The sequence below is a fragment of the Arachis duranensis genome, chromosome 3 (genome assembly GCF_000817695.3).
Source record: "Arachis duranensis cultivar V14167 chromosome 3, aradu.V14167.gnm2.J7QH, whole genome shotgun sequence".
Taxonomy (NCBI): domain Eukaryota; kingdom Viridiplantae; phylum Streptophyta; class Magnoliopsida; order Fabales; family Fabaceae; genus Arachis; species Arachis duranensis.
Window position 1 is genome coordinate 9,671,748 of NC_029774.3, and position 17,804 is coordinate 9,689,551.

A 17,804-nucleotide genomic window follows, 5' to 3' on the forward strand; every position below is an offset into this window, starting at 1 on the left:
GTAATTAAAATTAAATAAAGATTATTTGACCATTATTAAAAAATTTAAAAAACATATTTTATTATTCAAATCATTTAATAATTCAAACATGAAACCATCAAATTCTTTACCATAACTTATATAAATTATGTGTTTCATCCTCTTAATTTAAGAGTAATTAATTTTTAATTTTTAATTTTATTACTTTATGAACCTTTTATTTGAGAAGACTTTGATCCAGTAGTTTAAACATCACCTATGTTAGTTCATCGTTGTGGGTCATTATTGTAATTTGAATGATGAATTTCGCTTTTATGAGGAGGACGCTTTTGGTGTTAACTTTTTAGAGTTTACACCAAGTAAAAAAAGGCCCACAAGAGAGCACGCTCAGTCGCTCAGTTCCTTCTCCAAAGTCCAAGCCACCACCACCACCCACCCCATATCTCAGAGAGAGAGAGAGAGAGAAAGAGAAAAAGAAGGAGGTTGCCACTTGCAAGCATAAACATGTTCAGGGACGTATCGAGCTGCAATACGTACAATTACGGTGATGCCCTCTACTGGGACGCACGCTACGTCCAAGAAGGTGGCTCCTTTGACTGGTATCAACGCTACTCTGCTCTCAGACCCTTCGTCCGTACTTACATCCCTCCTCCCAATTCCACCGTCCTCATGGTTGGTTGCGGCAATGCCGGTCCGTCCTCATTCCTCTCCTTTTCTCTTCTATTCTATTTCCCCCAATTCCCTCTTAGGGCTTTTCTAATCTCCACACTCTCATTCATTAGATTCATTTGCGACATTTGCTATCATTACTACTACGTGTTAAATTCTATATATTTTGTCTCTGTTGATAAATTATTTGATATACGTTGAGAAATTTAGATGGAGAAAACTGGTGTAATGTGTTTTGCAGTGATGTCAGAGGATATGGTCAAGGATGGTTATGAGAGCATCACTAATATTGATATCTCATCGGTTGCCATTCACATGATGAGAACAAAATATGATCACATCCCTCAGCTCAAATGTACTATCTTTATCTTATCAATCAAGTAATCAATCGCATTATTTTCATTTTCTTAACTGAATACAAGAGCTGTGAAACTCTGTTTCTAAGTTTCCTTCATGAATAGACTTGCAGATGGATGTTAGGGATATGAGCTTCTTTCTGGATGAATCTTTTGATGGTGTCATTGATAAAGGTATCACTTGCAAACCTTGTCAAAATTAACGGAATTTTGGATTATATATATTGGGTGCATCTGTCTCAACATTTTTTGGGCTAAAAATAACCTTTTATATGTTGGAAAATATAAAAATGATCATAACTTCAACAATTATGTTTCCTGTAGAGTAGCTTTTATGAAAATTAGATTGCGATTGGTTTGCATTTTCATTTTCTGTTTTTTTATTTTCAGTGTGTTCTGTTTTTAAAATTTTGGGAAGGAAAAGAAGAAAACAGTGAAAATAATAAAACAATGTTTTCTGTAGTTTTCACCTCTTGTTCTCTCTTTTCTTCGCAAATTTCTGAAAATAGAAAGTGTTAAAAATGAAAACAGAAAATGAAAATGCAAACCAAACACATCCTTAGTTTTCAGTTTTTTCAACAGTATAAAAAATCAACTTGTAAATCACTTCTTTTTAAATATTAGAAACTAATGCACTCTTACTTTGTTATCCATCTACTAATTATACTTTTGTCTTGGTATTCCATCTGCACTTGTAATCCGTTGGTTCTTGGTCTAGGAACTCTTGATTCATTGATGGTATGGTGCTTACCCAGTTCTGCTTATAATATTCTTTATCTACATGCTTTGATCCTCACATTTGCTTTTATGTACTCTAGTGTGGTACTGATGCTCCAATTAGTGCTGCCCAGATGCTTGCAGAAGTGTGTAGGTTGTAGACTGTAGTGAGAACAAATTTTTTCCTGATATTTGTGCTGAAGTATTTAATTTCATGGGCATGCTTCAATTTGTAATTCTCACTGGTAATGGCTATTTTGTTCTTTGCAGGGTTCTAAAACCTGGAGGGACTTATATGTTGGTAATTTTATTTACACAGATAGGACTTGTGTTTTATTAGTGTCATGTCAATTATTCTAGGAATTCAGAGGATTTAATTAATAGCTGAATTGCCATTTTCAGATAACATATGGTGATCCAACAGTAAGGATGCCTCATATAAACAGACCTGTATACAATTGGAAAATTTCATTGTACAATATCCGTAAGATTTCATCCGATTTCACCCTATTAGCTTTTTTCTTTACTCTTAAATATGGATAACATTAAAACCTACTAGCCTGTCACTTTCCTCTTCAAGTATGTTTGTTCTTGCTAAGTTGCTATTGCATTATGTATCTTAAAGTGTAGACTAAGTATCTTTTGTTTCTATCCTTATCTGGATAATATATCAAGATGGTTGAAAATTAACTGCTTTCTTTGCAAGATAGAATATATCAATATTTGGTAATAATATTTCTTTCTTGACATCTCCAAAACATGGTATCCACTATCCAGCACTATTTTTCCTTCTCTTTTATCACTATTATATATTATGATTATTTACTGCCTCCTGTTTTGTACGATGTGTGAGAGTCAATATTATGCTTCTGTTGCTGGTGTGTTAACTGTATAATCCATATAAGAACATTTAGTGGCTAAATGTATAAAATATGGAAGAAAAATTGATAACTGATAAGTTTTAGGCAATGTTTTACCGAAGTGACAATAGAATTTGGAAATTAGATGAAATTTTAGGGGTATTCAAGAGATATATAGTATATTAGTATATCAATTTTTTGCTCTTAAAACAATTAGGATGGTTCTTCTGTGAAATGTTCTGTCGTTGATGAATTATATATGAAGCATATTTACATAAGAATTCTTATTGCCAAATGCCTATAGACCATAGTTGTGGAGATTTGGTTTAGTGCTCTTCTTATGCACACATTTTATATATCCCTGCAGCCAGACCAGGATTTCAAAAGCCTGAGAGTACTAGTTCATCAAGAAAATCATATTTAGATCCCATCCCTCTGACCGAAAAGGGCTTACTTCCTCCAGATTTCATTCTGGAAGACCCAGATTCTCACTATATATATGTTTGTAGAAAGAACAAGACAGAGATGGACAATATACCACCATATCGACTAACAGCTGATATTTTATAGCCCGGAGTTTCCACCGAAGCACTGTCGAAGGTAGTATTTATCATCTTCACAAGCTTTGATGTGGATCATAGTCACTTAAATATGGTTGCTCTTGTCATTTGTACCATTTGAATTAGTTACCACCATCATTGGTGGATGTTGTAATAGTATTTTATTTTCATAAATTAGAGTAGCAGTGTTTAGCTTGTAGTGATGATTGATATAAATTAAAATCTCTGAAGAAACGAGACAAAAATGACTGATTGATTCCCTGTTATTTTTTCCCGTGTTGTATCTGTTGTAATTGTGACATGTAAACGATGTCTTTTCCCTAAGCTTGATTACTATTATAATTATGCTTGTACCAGAACTATTATTCTTGCCCATTTCCTTTAAAGATGTTGCTAATGCATCCATTAAATGTGGCAATCCATTACCATATTTCAAACAGGGTTGGCACCCTGTTGAATTGATCAACATGGCTTAAGCTAATTCTCTTTGCTTTTGTTGAAGGTTGCTCTGATAGCAACATCAGAAACTTCCTTGCTTTATGTTTGGGTTTTGTGAGAGACAGAGGATTGTACCAAGGCGCCTTGGTGCTTTTGGAATGAAAGGGCAAATTTTGTTGGTGTTGCATCATCATACATGCATGGAGTAAGGCTCAAGGTGTGTTGGTTTTTCTATACTAATAACCAGATTTCATTATGGAAGGAAGAGAAGGATTTGAAGTATTAAGTGAAGTTCCTTTTACTTTCTGAACCCGTTTCCATTCATTTTATCTCCCTCAAAAACTCTAAATGTGCTAGCAGAGTAACTGGATTTGGCTCTTTAGTAACAGACACAGTAATGCTTGAAACTTGAGCACAAGAGAGAAACTCTAGCGGTATTTCTACCGAAACAAACATCTCACACGTCTCACATCATACATCATAGGATATAAACATTGCTTGTTCAACCATTTATTGTTATCAGCTTTGGAAAAGTCATAAACACCCTGGAAATTTTCATTACTTTGTGTTGTGAGTGACGTGGAAGTAATGAGTTAGAGGCCCTTGGACGCACCTATATCTCTTTACGAGGATATTTATTAAGGCATCAAATGGAAATTGATGAACCGGTAGCCACTTGCTTCTGTCATATTCATATAGTTGTAGTGCACCAATTCATTTCGGAACTTCTATCAAATCATATGATTGAAATTTGGTGGGTACTAGTTTTCCTTTTTTCTTTTTTCTTTTCCTCTCTTCATTACTTAAGTGAAGAGTTTATTTATTTGTTGAATTAGTGTATTTAAAGCAGGCACTTGGAAAAGGTTAGTCACTGTTGGAAAAGTAGAATGGGGAACCCCATTTACCCCTTTCCAAAGATGGAAGAAATTTCAACCCTTCAATAAGCTCACTTCCAAATTTCATCATTGGCCATTTGACTTTTGAAGTTCTTGGCGCCCTTGTTATTACTATAATTGGATCAAGAGAGTTTTTGTTCTTTTTCACAGAAGAAAACATTTTACTTATCCTCCATAGTCTATATAAAATTTGTCTTGATGTTAGGTCTTTGAAAAATCAAACATAAGTAAATTTGGTTCCTTAAATATTCAATGTTCTGATTTTGTCCTGAAAAATATTAATGCAAGTCAAGTTGGTTCTTTTGTTAATTCTTTTTCTGATATGTCATTGATTATTGCTGATGTGTGAAGTAAAATCTGTCACATGTCAATTTTTTAAATATGTTACATGATATTAGTAGAAAGTTAACAAAAAGATCAACTTAAATTATAGTGACATTTTTTAAAAGCAAAATTGGAGTATTGAATCTTTGAGAAACCAAATTAAGTCATTAGTAACCTTTTAAGAACTAATTTAAACATGAACTGGTACAAATTTCTGTTGAAGACATAAATATATGGACCAAAAGGATGAGTATTAATGTGAGAAACAACAATGGATGGGCCATTATGCAGAATGTTTAAAGCAAAATTATGGAAGGGGCCCACTATCATATTCGAGCCCCTTGTTTCTCACGGTTAAGTGCTATCTGAGTTCTGACACAAACTTGAACCCTCCTTGTCTCAGCTAGTCAGCTAGACAAAGTCACTAGTCTTCCTGGTTCCTCAAAATATACACATCATATCAACATGCAAAAAGGTTTTTGACATTAATTAGGTAGTGGTTGGAGGAGAGATAGAAATTAAGAGATAAAGAAAGATTAAATTAAATTTTTGTATTATACTTGATATAAAATGTATAAGCTTGAGATATGTTTCGATATCTTATTTGATTTAAGGTAAAAATAAAAACTTAAATAAATAAAATTATTAAAATATTATTGCCAAATAAAAAAATTAAAAGAAAATTATATTCAGCTTTAGTCACCTTTTTCTGTCGAGAATCTTCGTCATATGTTTGAGTTATAGTCCAATAACGACATCGTGCCAGTCGAGTGTCGTCATGTTCGAGTTTCGATACCGTGCTGTGTCGTGCCGCCTCTGTTCGGATTGTTTCTTCGTGTTTGAGTCCGTCGTGCCACTTCTGTTTTCTACTGTGTTTGTCATGCCATTTTTATTCTTCTCTTTTCTATTCTGATTTTAAAATTCTCGCGTTATGATTGTTGAATCTAATTTTGATATATATATTTATGAGATTCTTGTGGTTTTTGGTATTATTGTTGTTGGTGGTAGAATTTGGTATGTTGTTATGAAATTGGTATTGTTGTTGTGGTTGAATCTGAATTTTGTGTCTCTGTTGTCGTTGGTGACAGAGTATGGTGATGGAGTGAGACGTGAGGTGGGATTGGAGGTGAATGATAAATTTAGAATATAAAATTTTGAACGAATGTATTTTAGGAATAAAATGTTATTAAAGTTTCAGTTTTCGTCTCCAGAAATTTTAATCTCCTGTGTTTTTACTTTCTGGAGATACTGAAGAGACTGAAATTTTGTGTTCCAAAAATAAAATTTTAATTTCAGTCTCTAACTACCAAATTTAATACTAAATTCTAGTTTCAAAAATGCTAGTATGCTATGTAAATACAAAATATCATTAATAATATAAATTATTTTTTATATCTTTTTATAAAATAATTTGCTACTAAAATAGTTAAATTATATCAATAGAATAATTAAAATTTTTACAATAATATAATCAAATTTTGTTGAAAAACACTGAAAAATTACCAAATAGATTCACATTCATTAAATGAATTATCCTTAAAGAGTATATTTATGTGATATATATAGGATAAATTATTATTTTGTATATTTGAGAGTGTAAATAAACTTAGTCCATGATCCCATTTTGAGTTTCTTAAAATAAAATATTTGATGTCTCACTAGATAGTCACTGCTTCAGTGTGAGGTTTTTCTCACACCTTGTCCAATGTCCGTCCAAGGCTCCTTGACGTGTAACTATCTAAATGAAATAATTATCGCATGTTCCTTTTAGGAACAAAAGATATTGTTCCATGAGAACCCAAATAGCCCAAGTGCCAAAACCATCCAAGACAACACACCCTCTATCTACAGTAATAATAATAGAATTATTTACTTAGATAGATAAAAGTACAAAATGCTTTAATATTTTAATTGATTTTTATTTTAATTTATGTTTGAGAACTAATTATCAAAATAGATATCCAATATAAAATTCTTCAATTTACTGGTAAATATTAAAGTGGAATTAAAAAAAACTGAGATATAACCTTTAACTAAATAAATTTATTAATTAAATAATGTTATAGTAATATTTTGTTTTTATTAAATTAATTTAATATATATTTTATTTTATATTTTTATATATAAATTAGAGTTTAATTTCGATGTATTGACGGTATAAAATATTTTATACAATTATTCAATTATGTTTTTGTTATTTTGAATGATTATTAATACAATTAATGTAAAAGGTATATCAACATAAAAAATAATTATCTTTTAAGACATGGCATTAGTAATTCTCAAACTGAACTTACATTCTATATATTCCGTCTTGCTATGATTTATGCCCAGACCATACACTTCTAAAACTTCTCTCCATAATAACAAAATTACATTTTAAAAAAATTATATATATATATATATAAAGGAGTTAACTAACTTGTATCTTAAAATACATGTTAAGAGTATAATAATAAAAAGCTTTTAAATTTTTAATATATTTAATATGTTGAAAATGTAAAATAAAATTTTTTAATTTTTTTTTGTTAAACCTTTCTTTTTATAGTGTTTAAAAAATGTGCCCTTATCACATAGGTTAGTAAATTTCTTAAGATATTTTAACACAAAATTTAATAGATAATTTTTATAATGTGGAGACAAATATAATTTTTTAATAGAGACACATATATATTGTTACATATATTTTTGTATCCCATAACTTGTATAGTACATCAGAGAGAGATAAAATACATATTAAAAATGAGTTAAATAATATATTTATTTATACCTAAATATATAATGACTGATTTTTATAGTTGATTTTATGTACAAATATATATATACTAAAAGAGGAGTTTAAAAAGAGTTGGATGAATGGTGCAAACCATGACAAGCAGTGTTCACTGTCAAAGTTTCGGACAAAAGAATGGGTTTGGGATACATGGAACAAAGACTCAAAAGAAATTGGGTGAGGAAAGATAATATTAATGTTATTGATATGGATCATGACTATTTCTTAGTTCATTTTTTTGTGAAAGAAGCTAAAGGTTAAACTGGTGGGATTTGGTGCTTTTGAGATACAGAAAAATAGAAAATAGATATTCTTCATCATAATACTCAATATGTGCATATAAGGGTTGAGGGGAGTGAGTCTAGGTCATGGCTCCTTACTACCGTTTATTGGGTTACTGAATTATTAGTTCAACCGATGAATCACTAGTTCAACCGGTTAACTCGATCCCACATAAGTAAAACATATAAATAACCAAAATATAATCAATAGGAATAATATACAACAACTAGGACTAAATTACTAATCTACAGGAATAATATAAAACAATAATCTACTAATATAATCAACAGAAATTTAACATTCTAACAAAAAACTGATATTACAACAACGATCTACTAATATTGCACTATAATCAACAATGTATTACACCAACAACATAAAACAAAAAACTAAACAATCTAACAGAAATCAACATAGATTATCAATATCATCAATTAATTAATTCTAACTAAAGTACTAACTTATTGAAAATTTGAAATACTAAATAACTTAAAAAAAAATAAAAATACATACCTTATGTCTGATGCACTACTGGCAGAGAAGAGGGAGACCGGAGAAGAAGCACAACGCCAACGACGACGACAGAGATAATTGGACGACCAGACCGTCTAATGGAGGACGACGACGGACACATAACAACACAGGACAGGAGACGACGAGCAGTAGCAGTAGCAGGAGGTGACGGACACACAGGAGCCGACGACATTGCACCGTTCGATGGAGGTGGCCCTGGCTGTGGTCGGGTGGTGCGAGAGGAGACTGTGAATACGGTGAGGGGCGCTGGCTGAACGGGTCTCTCTCAATCTCAGGTCTTTCTCATGAATTTGGGAAAAGGGAATGGGAGGCTCCGAGCTAGGGTTTCTTTCATTTCAATTTAGTTTTTTTTATTAATCGAAACAACGACGTTTCACTTGAGGAAAAAATAAAAAAAAGAATTCGAACCAGTTTGGGTTTTTTCAAACCCGCCAGTTCGCCAGTTTTTGTCAAATCTAAATTGGTTCAAATCGGGTCTTGTCGGTTCTCTTCCTTGTCCATTCAGCAAGTTCACCTGTACCAACTTTGTTATCGATTCACTGGATTTTTGGTCCGATCAGGCGGATCGGTCCGGTTCTGATAACACTGACCAAAAGAGATCTTTGGAGTACTATTAGAGAAACCAAAAATGGTATCAACCTTTCCTCGTGTTTAATTGGAGATTTTAATATTTTTTTACATGATTTTGAAAGGAAAGGTGGTGCTGGTTCTCAGAACAGAGGCGCTTGTTTTAAATTTCAATCTTGCATTGCTGATGGTGGTCTTATTGATTTGGAGTATAGTGAATGGCCGTTTAATTGAAAGAGAGGTAGTTTGGTTGAACATTTAGATAAGGGGCTCAGCAATCTTGAGTGGTAGATTGCTTTTCTGGAATCTAATATCAAGTACCTCTCCATCCTCAAATCTAATCATGCTCTGCTTTGCCTTTAACTTTCTCCCTCAATCCCTCCCAACTAGGGGAGAAGACCGTTTCAGTTTACTATAGTATGGTTCAGTCATCCTGATTTTAATAATTTGGTAAGTAGTAGCTAAACTGTTAGATTGTTGAAATGATTGTATTGGTCAAAAATCGTTTAAAGTGTGGAACTCCAACGATTTTGGGGACATTAATAAGAAAAAGTTCAAAATCCTCAGAAGATTGCAAGGTATTGCTAATCGCTTTAATAGAAGAAACAACAGCTTCTTATATAAACTTCAAGATAGTTTGTGGCGTGAATATGAGGATATTTTAGCTTAAAAAGAGTTATTGTGATTCTAGAAATCTAGATGTAAATGGATAGAATTCAGATACCGTAATATAAAATTCTTTCATGGGACTATGATAGCTAGAAGAAAGAGAAATAGGATTGATGCTCTTTAAGACGATAATGAAGTGTGGCTTAATGATGATTCTTCTCTTAAAAATATGGCTACTACTGTTTATACCATTTTATACATAGATGATCTTTCTGATATTCTTTACGTTTTGAGACGGGCCTTTCCTACCTTAAGTAATGAGGATTTAAATTTGATTGATAGTAGTGTGTTGGAATGGGAGATAAAAGATTCCATTTTCAATATGGGGAGCTTCAAGGCTCCGGAAAGAGATGGTATACAGCAGTCTTTTATCAGAATAAATATGATAGAGTTTGGACGGGTCTTTGTAGGTTTGTCGTGGTGTCTTCAATAATCCTCATGAGCTGGGTGGTATTTTTTTGAAATAAAAAGCTCAACACAGTAAAGTAGAGTATTTAAAAAGTCCAGAGTTACAATACAAATACTAAACAAAAATCGTAGTTATTTCCGGCATTGCCATCAACAATTAGACGGAACAAAACCAACTCATTCTTTGTAGCTCCTAATCGAATTAGTAATAACTTCCGCAACGCATGTTTCTTGATTCTTGGAAATTCTGCCATTCCTTTCCAACCACGTATTCCAAATGATAGCAAAAAAATCAATCAGCCACCTGTTACGTTCGACTTTTCTTACAGGAGCTCCTGTCCAACTCTCAAAGTGTTGCTTAATGGTTCCTGGAATAGACCAAAATTTATTATAGGCGTATAACCAAGCACACCACACCTGCCAGGTGAACTCACAACTAATGAATAAGTGGAAATCATTCTCAGTTTTTTTTTTTTTTTTACATAAAACACAAATCATATTCCTATGATCAATAATGTCCAATCTAATCAATCTTTCCTTAGTATTGACCTTACCAACTAACACAAACCAAGTAAATAGCTCAATTCTTGGTGGTACTAGTCATCTCCATATAGATTTAGTGAAATTATAACTCGTAATGTCCTCCGGGAGAGCTTCAGCCTACAAAGCCTGCACAAATGAGTTAGTAGAGTAAATTCTTGATCTATCAAATTTTCACACTATTCTGTCCTCCCTCTCACTTGTTAATTTGACAAATTGTAGAACTCCATAAAGTTGGTTAACTAATTCTAACTTCCATTGGAATAGTACCCTTCTCCAATGAAAGTTCCATATCCACTCCAACCCATTCCAGAACCCACGGTCCTCTATTACAGATTCGACTTGATTTGAAATCGAGAAAATCCTTGAAAATACATCCTGCAACACACCACATGGTAGACAAAAGTTTAACCCATCACCAGTTTAAAACAAATGAGGCCTATAAGCTAAGCCTTTGTAATGTTTCTTACAAAGTTGTGACAAAGATTCTTGCAAGGTGTCTTAGAAAGGTTATGAAAAAGTTGGTCAAGCCAACACAAAGTGGTTTTATTCCAGGAAGGCATAGAATTGATAGCATTATTATCACAAAGGAGGTTATTCATTCAATAAGAAATTTGAAAGGAAAAAAAGAGTGGAAGACGATCAAAATTGACCTCGAGAAAGTTTATAACAAGCAAAAGTGGAGTTTTATCCAAGACACTCTTTGTGATATTGGGTTACTAACTCACATTATTAACCTGATATATTCCTGCATTTCTTCCGCTAAAATGAGAGTGCTCTGGAATGATGAAGAGCTCGATGAATTCAAGCCTTCAAAGGTATTTATTAAGGGGATTCACTGTCTTCATATTTATTCGTTTTGTGCATGGAAAGATGACTCACCTCATCACTGAAGCGGTTTATCTTGGTTATTAGAAACCTATTCATCTTACTAGAGGTGGGCCTAAGTTGTCTCACCTGTGTTTTGCGGATGACTTAATTTTGTTCTCTGAAGCCAACTTGGAGCAATCCTTTCTTATCAAATGTGTTCTTGATGCCTTCTGTATTAGCTTTGATAAAAAAAGTTAATGAGAAAAAGACTCATATCGTCTTTTCAAACAATGTAAGCCACCAAGTTAGAGAAGACATTAGTGAAATTTTAAGGTTTTCTAGAACTGATGATTTAGGAAAGTATCCGAGTGTTTTTCTGTTGCACTCAAGAATGACTAATCAGACTTACCAAAGAATTTTAAGCAAATTGAATATGAGATTCAGTAATTAGAAGGCCACTACTTTCTCCTTTGTTAAAAGGATTACTCTGATGAGATCTGTCCTGTCTTATCTGTTTTACCTAGTTATACCATGTAAAGTGCTTTTATTTCAGTATTTACTTGTAATGAGATTAATGCTAAATGTAGGAATTTTTTATGGGGAGACTCGGATCAACAGAAAAAAATCCATCTTATTAGTTGGAAAAAAAAATCAATAAAGCCAAGAGCAGAGGTGGATTGGGAGTTAGACATGCCAAAAGACCCGAATCATGCTTTTAGGATGAAGGTTGGCTGGGTTTGATGGAGAAAAAAGATTCTCTTTGAGCTCGAGTCTTGCGTTCCAAATACAAATGTGGTGATGATGTGCTACCCAATATAAGGAGGAAAAGCAACTATTCTAATCTTTGGAAGGGAATCAATGCTGCTTGAAATGATGTTCAAAAAAACAGATCAAGTTTTGGGAGCATCAATGGGTGCCAAATGTCGGGAGTCTGGATGAGTATAACTTGCAGGTAACTAATCTTAGTGATTCGAATACATCTTTAAATGATTTTCTCTCTGTTTCAGGTGACTGGAACGAAAGGAAACTTCGAGAATCTCTACCGAACGAGGTGATAAGAAGAATCATGGTCTTGGGCTCTTGGCTCCACCATCTCAATGGAAGAATGAAGATAGTAGTGTTGCTTTGGCTCCAACTACTGATGGTTCCCTCACTGTTAAGACCGCATACCAATAATTACTAGAATCTCATTGTGGAAACGGATTCTTTAATGGCTCTTCAATTTGTTAAGAATGGCTGTGGTAATTCTCATCCTGTACAACTTTGATGCAAGACATAGGGTTACGGATATTTTCTGGACAGTATTTTGTTCAAAGAAAAAAAAAAGAGAGACTCACATAATTTTTTTTTTCTGTCACTCTATATATCTCTGCAACTTGCAATATAATATGTAGGTGAGTAAGTATCCTATATAATATACGTAGCTCAGAGAAAGAATAAATTAATATGGCTTGTCAATTTGGCCAGATTTCATTTGATTTTGTTTCATTTTTCAACCCTCTCTAGTTTCCTATATTGGTAATCGGTTTATACTTCATCAATTATTATACAGCTCAACTTCTTTCTATATATTCTCTTTCATACGCACTAAGCTTAAAAATGGAAAAGAAATAAGATCACATAGCCATCTAAAACGCATTTAGTAACTGTGAGTTGTTAATAAATGGTTTTCTAATATAGCACTAAATATTTTCGAGACTAAGACTAGAAGTGAGTCGAGCTAAGTTGAAATAAACTAAGCTTAAGTTTGATCCACGAAAATTGAACTTAACTCACAACTCGACTCATTAACAATTGAATCTATTTTTTAAATTCAAGTTCAACTTGGTAAAAATTCACAAGCTTGCTCAAACTCACGAGCTAACTCAAATAACAGGAACGTAATCTATAATTCTATATCAATAAATTATAACTTATATATATTAAGAAAGAACAATTTTATATGTTGTTTATCTATTAATTATAAATTTTTTATTTATGTCTTTGATAAACTACAATTTTATGATTTATTTTGTATTGAAATGAGTAAATTTTATGAACTTCTCCTGCATTTATTTATTGAAATAGCATAATTTTGTGAATTCCTCCTAAATTGAGATTAAGATTAAAAACATGTTTTTTAGATCCTTAAATTGCTAAATTTAATTCACTTTTTAATTCCATTCAATGCCTTAATGTGTTAGTTGAGTAATTTCAGGCTTACAAGGCAAGGATGGATTGAAGAAATGAGGAAAAAACATGCAAAAGTAGAGAATTTATGAAGAAATGAAGTTTAGAGCACCTCAGGATTGTGCGCACACATGAATTTCATGTTGCGCGTACGCATGAGTATGCATATGCATGTTTTGGGAATTCGCAAATTTGGACATACGCATTATTGCTAGCACGTGATTTCAATTAAGTGAACACGTGAGTCATGATTTCAGACTTTTTCGAACCCAATCCAACTCATTTCTGAAATATTTTAAGCCAAACTTAAGGATGATCAAAGGAAAGTATTCAGGATAGTTTTAGTTTATGTTTAGAATAGATTTTTAGAGTCTCTCAAATTTAGAATTTTTTAATTTAATTTTTCCTAAAATTTAGATTTTAATTTTATTTTAGTTTAGTTTTTTAATATATATTTTGTTCTATTGGCAAAAATTTTTACATTCGTCCCTCTAAATAAAAGTTTTTAATTTTTTTTAATACAAAGTTGAAGGAATGGTGGCAGGTCTTATTCAAATCAGAACTCATTTGGTGTACCCGGATATTCAAACTAGTGGATTGATATGTAAGAAGCTCTTGCTAGGAATTATCAAAACACACAAAAGAATATAAAGATGTGTTTGATTTGTAGTTTATTTTATTATTTTTCTTAATATTTTTATTTAGAATTTTATGAAAAAGAGAAAATAACGTTTAAAAAAGATTTTTTTTTATTTTTTATTTTTTATAAAATTTTAAAAATATAAAATAATAAAATTAAAAATAGAAAAAAATTCAAATAAATTCATCTTAAGATTTTTTTGAATTCCCTGATATTTCGTTTTCTTATTTTTAATTAAAAAAGTTCATTGTTTTTATTTGGTTTTATTCTTTATTCCTCTCTTTAGAATTATTTATTATATTATTAGATGACAGTCTCTTCTATATTTTGTTTAGAAAAGTCCATCTCTTTCTCTTCTTAAAAACATTAAGAGTCTACTACTATACATTTTATACTTTTTACTAATGAATAATTTTTTTATGAATTTAATTTTGATACGAGCAAATAATAATTTTATATATACATTTAATTATGTAATATTATATAAATAAAGATAATTATTTTTTATATTAATTATGTAAATGATCATACAAAAAAATTGATGTAACTAAATGAGTATTTTCACATTATTAGTATATATATATAAATGAAATTCCCGTCTAGATCCAGAATTGTTAATCAAAATTACTTAAGAGTATAATCACTCATAAAGCTGAAAATATATGTGGAGAGAGACAAATCTCAGAAGTCACAAGCAGCTGGCTACATTCTCTTTACCATTAATGTTTATATTATTTATATATTATGGTAGGGTTTCCCTAGCTAAGTCCACTTGCATGGTGGACCAAACAATAAAGAAAGAGAATGAAGCATGATTGGATTGCAAAACTGCCTAGCAGAATTTTTTCGTGTAGCTTGGCAGATAAGCACAACAAAGACATGTAATATCTTTCCATCTTATACATGTGTCGCCCAATTTTATTTTTAACTTTTTAAAGCCACGAAGATAGATATAAAGCTAGGTATTACATATAGATATATAGATAATCATCATACTTACTTGATGCAAATAATTTCAAAGACGGATTTGGAAAGCTATATTTTAGTTGAATTAAAACCCATTTAAATTAAATTTGACTTATTTGTTTGAGAAAAAACTAAAAAAAATATTTGAATAAATCCAATAATTCCTGCCTATTTTTTAATTTTTGGTTAAACGTGTTACTAAAAATAACCATCAATGTTAATAACTACCGATAAGAAATAAAATAAAAAAAAGAGAGATATATTCAAATGGTATAATGCATGAAGGAGTAAGTGTGTTTGGATTTGCGTTGGAGAAGAGAAAAGCGCGTTTGAGCTTCTTGAACGCTCATTTTTGTGTTTGGCAACATTTTTGTACTCTAAATGCAGAAGTGATTTCTATGTTCAACCCAGGTTTACCAAAAGCTATAAATTCTAGCTTTTTCGTTTAGCTTTTCACGTTGAATTAAAAAATATGTTCTATGTACCAATTATGTTCTTCATTATTTATATGTTTGTTTTTTTTTATAATATTTTTTCTAATACTCTCTTATGCATATTATTGTTTTTTATAAAACTTCTGTTTTTTTTGTTTATATGAGTTTTTTTACTGTTATTATTATTTCTTTTATCTTTGAATTATGATTCCATAATCCTATTAGAGTACTAAAAAAAGAATGTTAAAATTTATTTAAATATTTAAAATAAAATTATAAGATAATATAAAATAATTATTTAAATTTATGTCATTTTCTGTAATTTTTCACCTAAAAGTGATTTTGAATAATGTAATCCAAACAATATTTAGTTACTATAATCCATTTTGAATAAAAATTGCCAAACATAAATCACGTTAATACTAACTCACTTTTAATCAAAATCAATTTTACAAAATCAATTTTATACAAACCTCAGTTTGCAAACTGTAATCCAAACACACACTAAGTCAAATAAGTACATAAAGAAATAATTGTTTGGCTAACTTATTTATGAAGCATACCCGTATTAATATATAGATGACTGTGTGATTTCACTTGCAAAACAACTCAACAAATTACACCGTGCAAATTTTCATGGAAATAATATTTTTATCTTTAATTTATATATAGTAAAGTTTCTTGAATAAAATTTATCTTCTCCTTTTTTTCTTAAAAAATAATATATATTAAAAATTAATTATTAAATCAGTTATTATATATTTATATATAAATATACATGTTATTTCATATATTTTTAATATATATTTTATTGATTGATTTCGCATATCTATAATATAGTTGTATAAATGATTCAACTATATTATATATATAAAAAAAACCAACTATTCATATTAAATATGCGTAATATAAATTATACATTAAAATATATAATATATATAATAACTAATTTAGTTATTAATTCTTTATTTACATATATAAAATTATCTATCGTATTTTTTCATATATTTTTTCTTCAAACATAAAAAAGATTGTGTTTAGTGGTTAAAATGATAAGTATTTACTATTCTTTTAAAAATATATCTATTATGTATGTTTCATCATGATATGAATATTTACTTAAATAAATAATTATTATTTAAAGTACTCTTTACAATAGAGTAAAAAAATTGGATATCATCAAAAGTCACATGCAACCATATTAAACCATAGAAAACCTTCAATAATATATGGAAGTGTCAACCTTTCAAAGAAAAAGAAAATAATAAAAGAAACCATAAATTGCATCATCCAAGTATCATGACTTATTTCCAATAACATGCCCTCATACTTATAGAGATATATTATTTAAACCATTACAAAAAAAATTATAATACATGAGAAGAAATTAAAACATGTTATAGAATAATTTATTTAGAGAATTACATCAACAAAAATGAAGTGTATCATTTTATATATGTATATATAAACAAATTGTTGATTTAATATTTTTATTGAATATATATATAGGTGAATTATAATATGACATTATGCTATGGTAATTATGCAAGTGTTATTAAAATTTTTATATTTTAATAACACTATTTTTAAACAATACTTTTTAAAAAATATTATTTTAATTTTAACAATACTTTTTAAAATATCATAGTTACAGTAGTCATCAAAACATACTTATATTAGAATGACCTCTATATTTATGGTAAATTCTATTTTACTTTTTCTAAAATAATATATAATTTACTCTTTATATGACATGTTAATTTTTAATTAGATAATATCTTAATCTAATTACTAACTAGACTTAAGTAACTTAACCATAATAAAATTAACTTGTAATTAAGTTATAATTTAAAAAGGATTATTGTATAATTTTTAAAAATATTAATAAACAAAACTCACATTTTCTTAAAAAAAAATTTTCCATGACACAGAAAATAAAAACTTATTTGGAAAAAAAATTCCTTGTAATCTAATGGTTAAAGTACACTATCTTTTTCATGACTTTTACTTCACTGTAAGAGTATGGTCAAATAATCACTTGTTTTAAATAATAACAAAAAATTTTAGAATTCAATTCATGATAGAAAAAGTCATTGATAAATAAAATGCGGATCACTCATTTATTTATTTATCTCACGTTTTAAATAATAATATTGAAGAATTAAGTTTTTTTTCCGGGTAAAATGATTTAGGAAAAAAAAGGCATAGTTATT

General features: G+C 30.1%; 1 protein-coding gene across 1 annotated transcript; it reads left to right on the top strand.

Moving 5' to 3' along the window:
* The first annotated feature begins 321 nt into the window (after window positions 1-321).
* On the top strand, window positions 322-3,483 carry LOC107477469 (uncharacterized). The gene is made up of 8 exons (XM_016097499.3): window positions 322-670; window positions 890-1,003; window positions 1,110-1,178; window positions 1,723-1,742; window positions 1,823-1,875; window positions 1,992-2,022; window positions 2,124-2,205; window positions 2,949-3,483. The coding sequence occupies exons 1-8, from the start codon at window positions 484-486 to the stop codon at window positions 3,149-3,151; spliced, it is 759 nt and encodes a 252-aa protein (XP_015952985.1). The 5' UTR covers window positions 322-483; the 3' UTR covers window positions 3,152-3,483.
* Window positions 3,484-17,804: the final 14,321 nt, after the last annotated feature.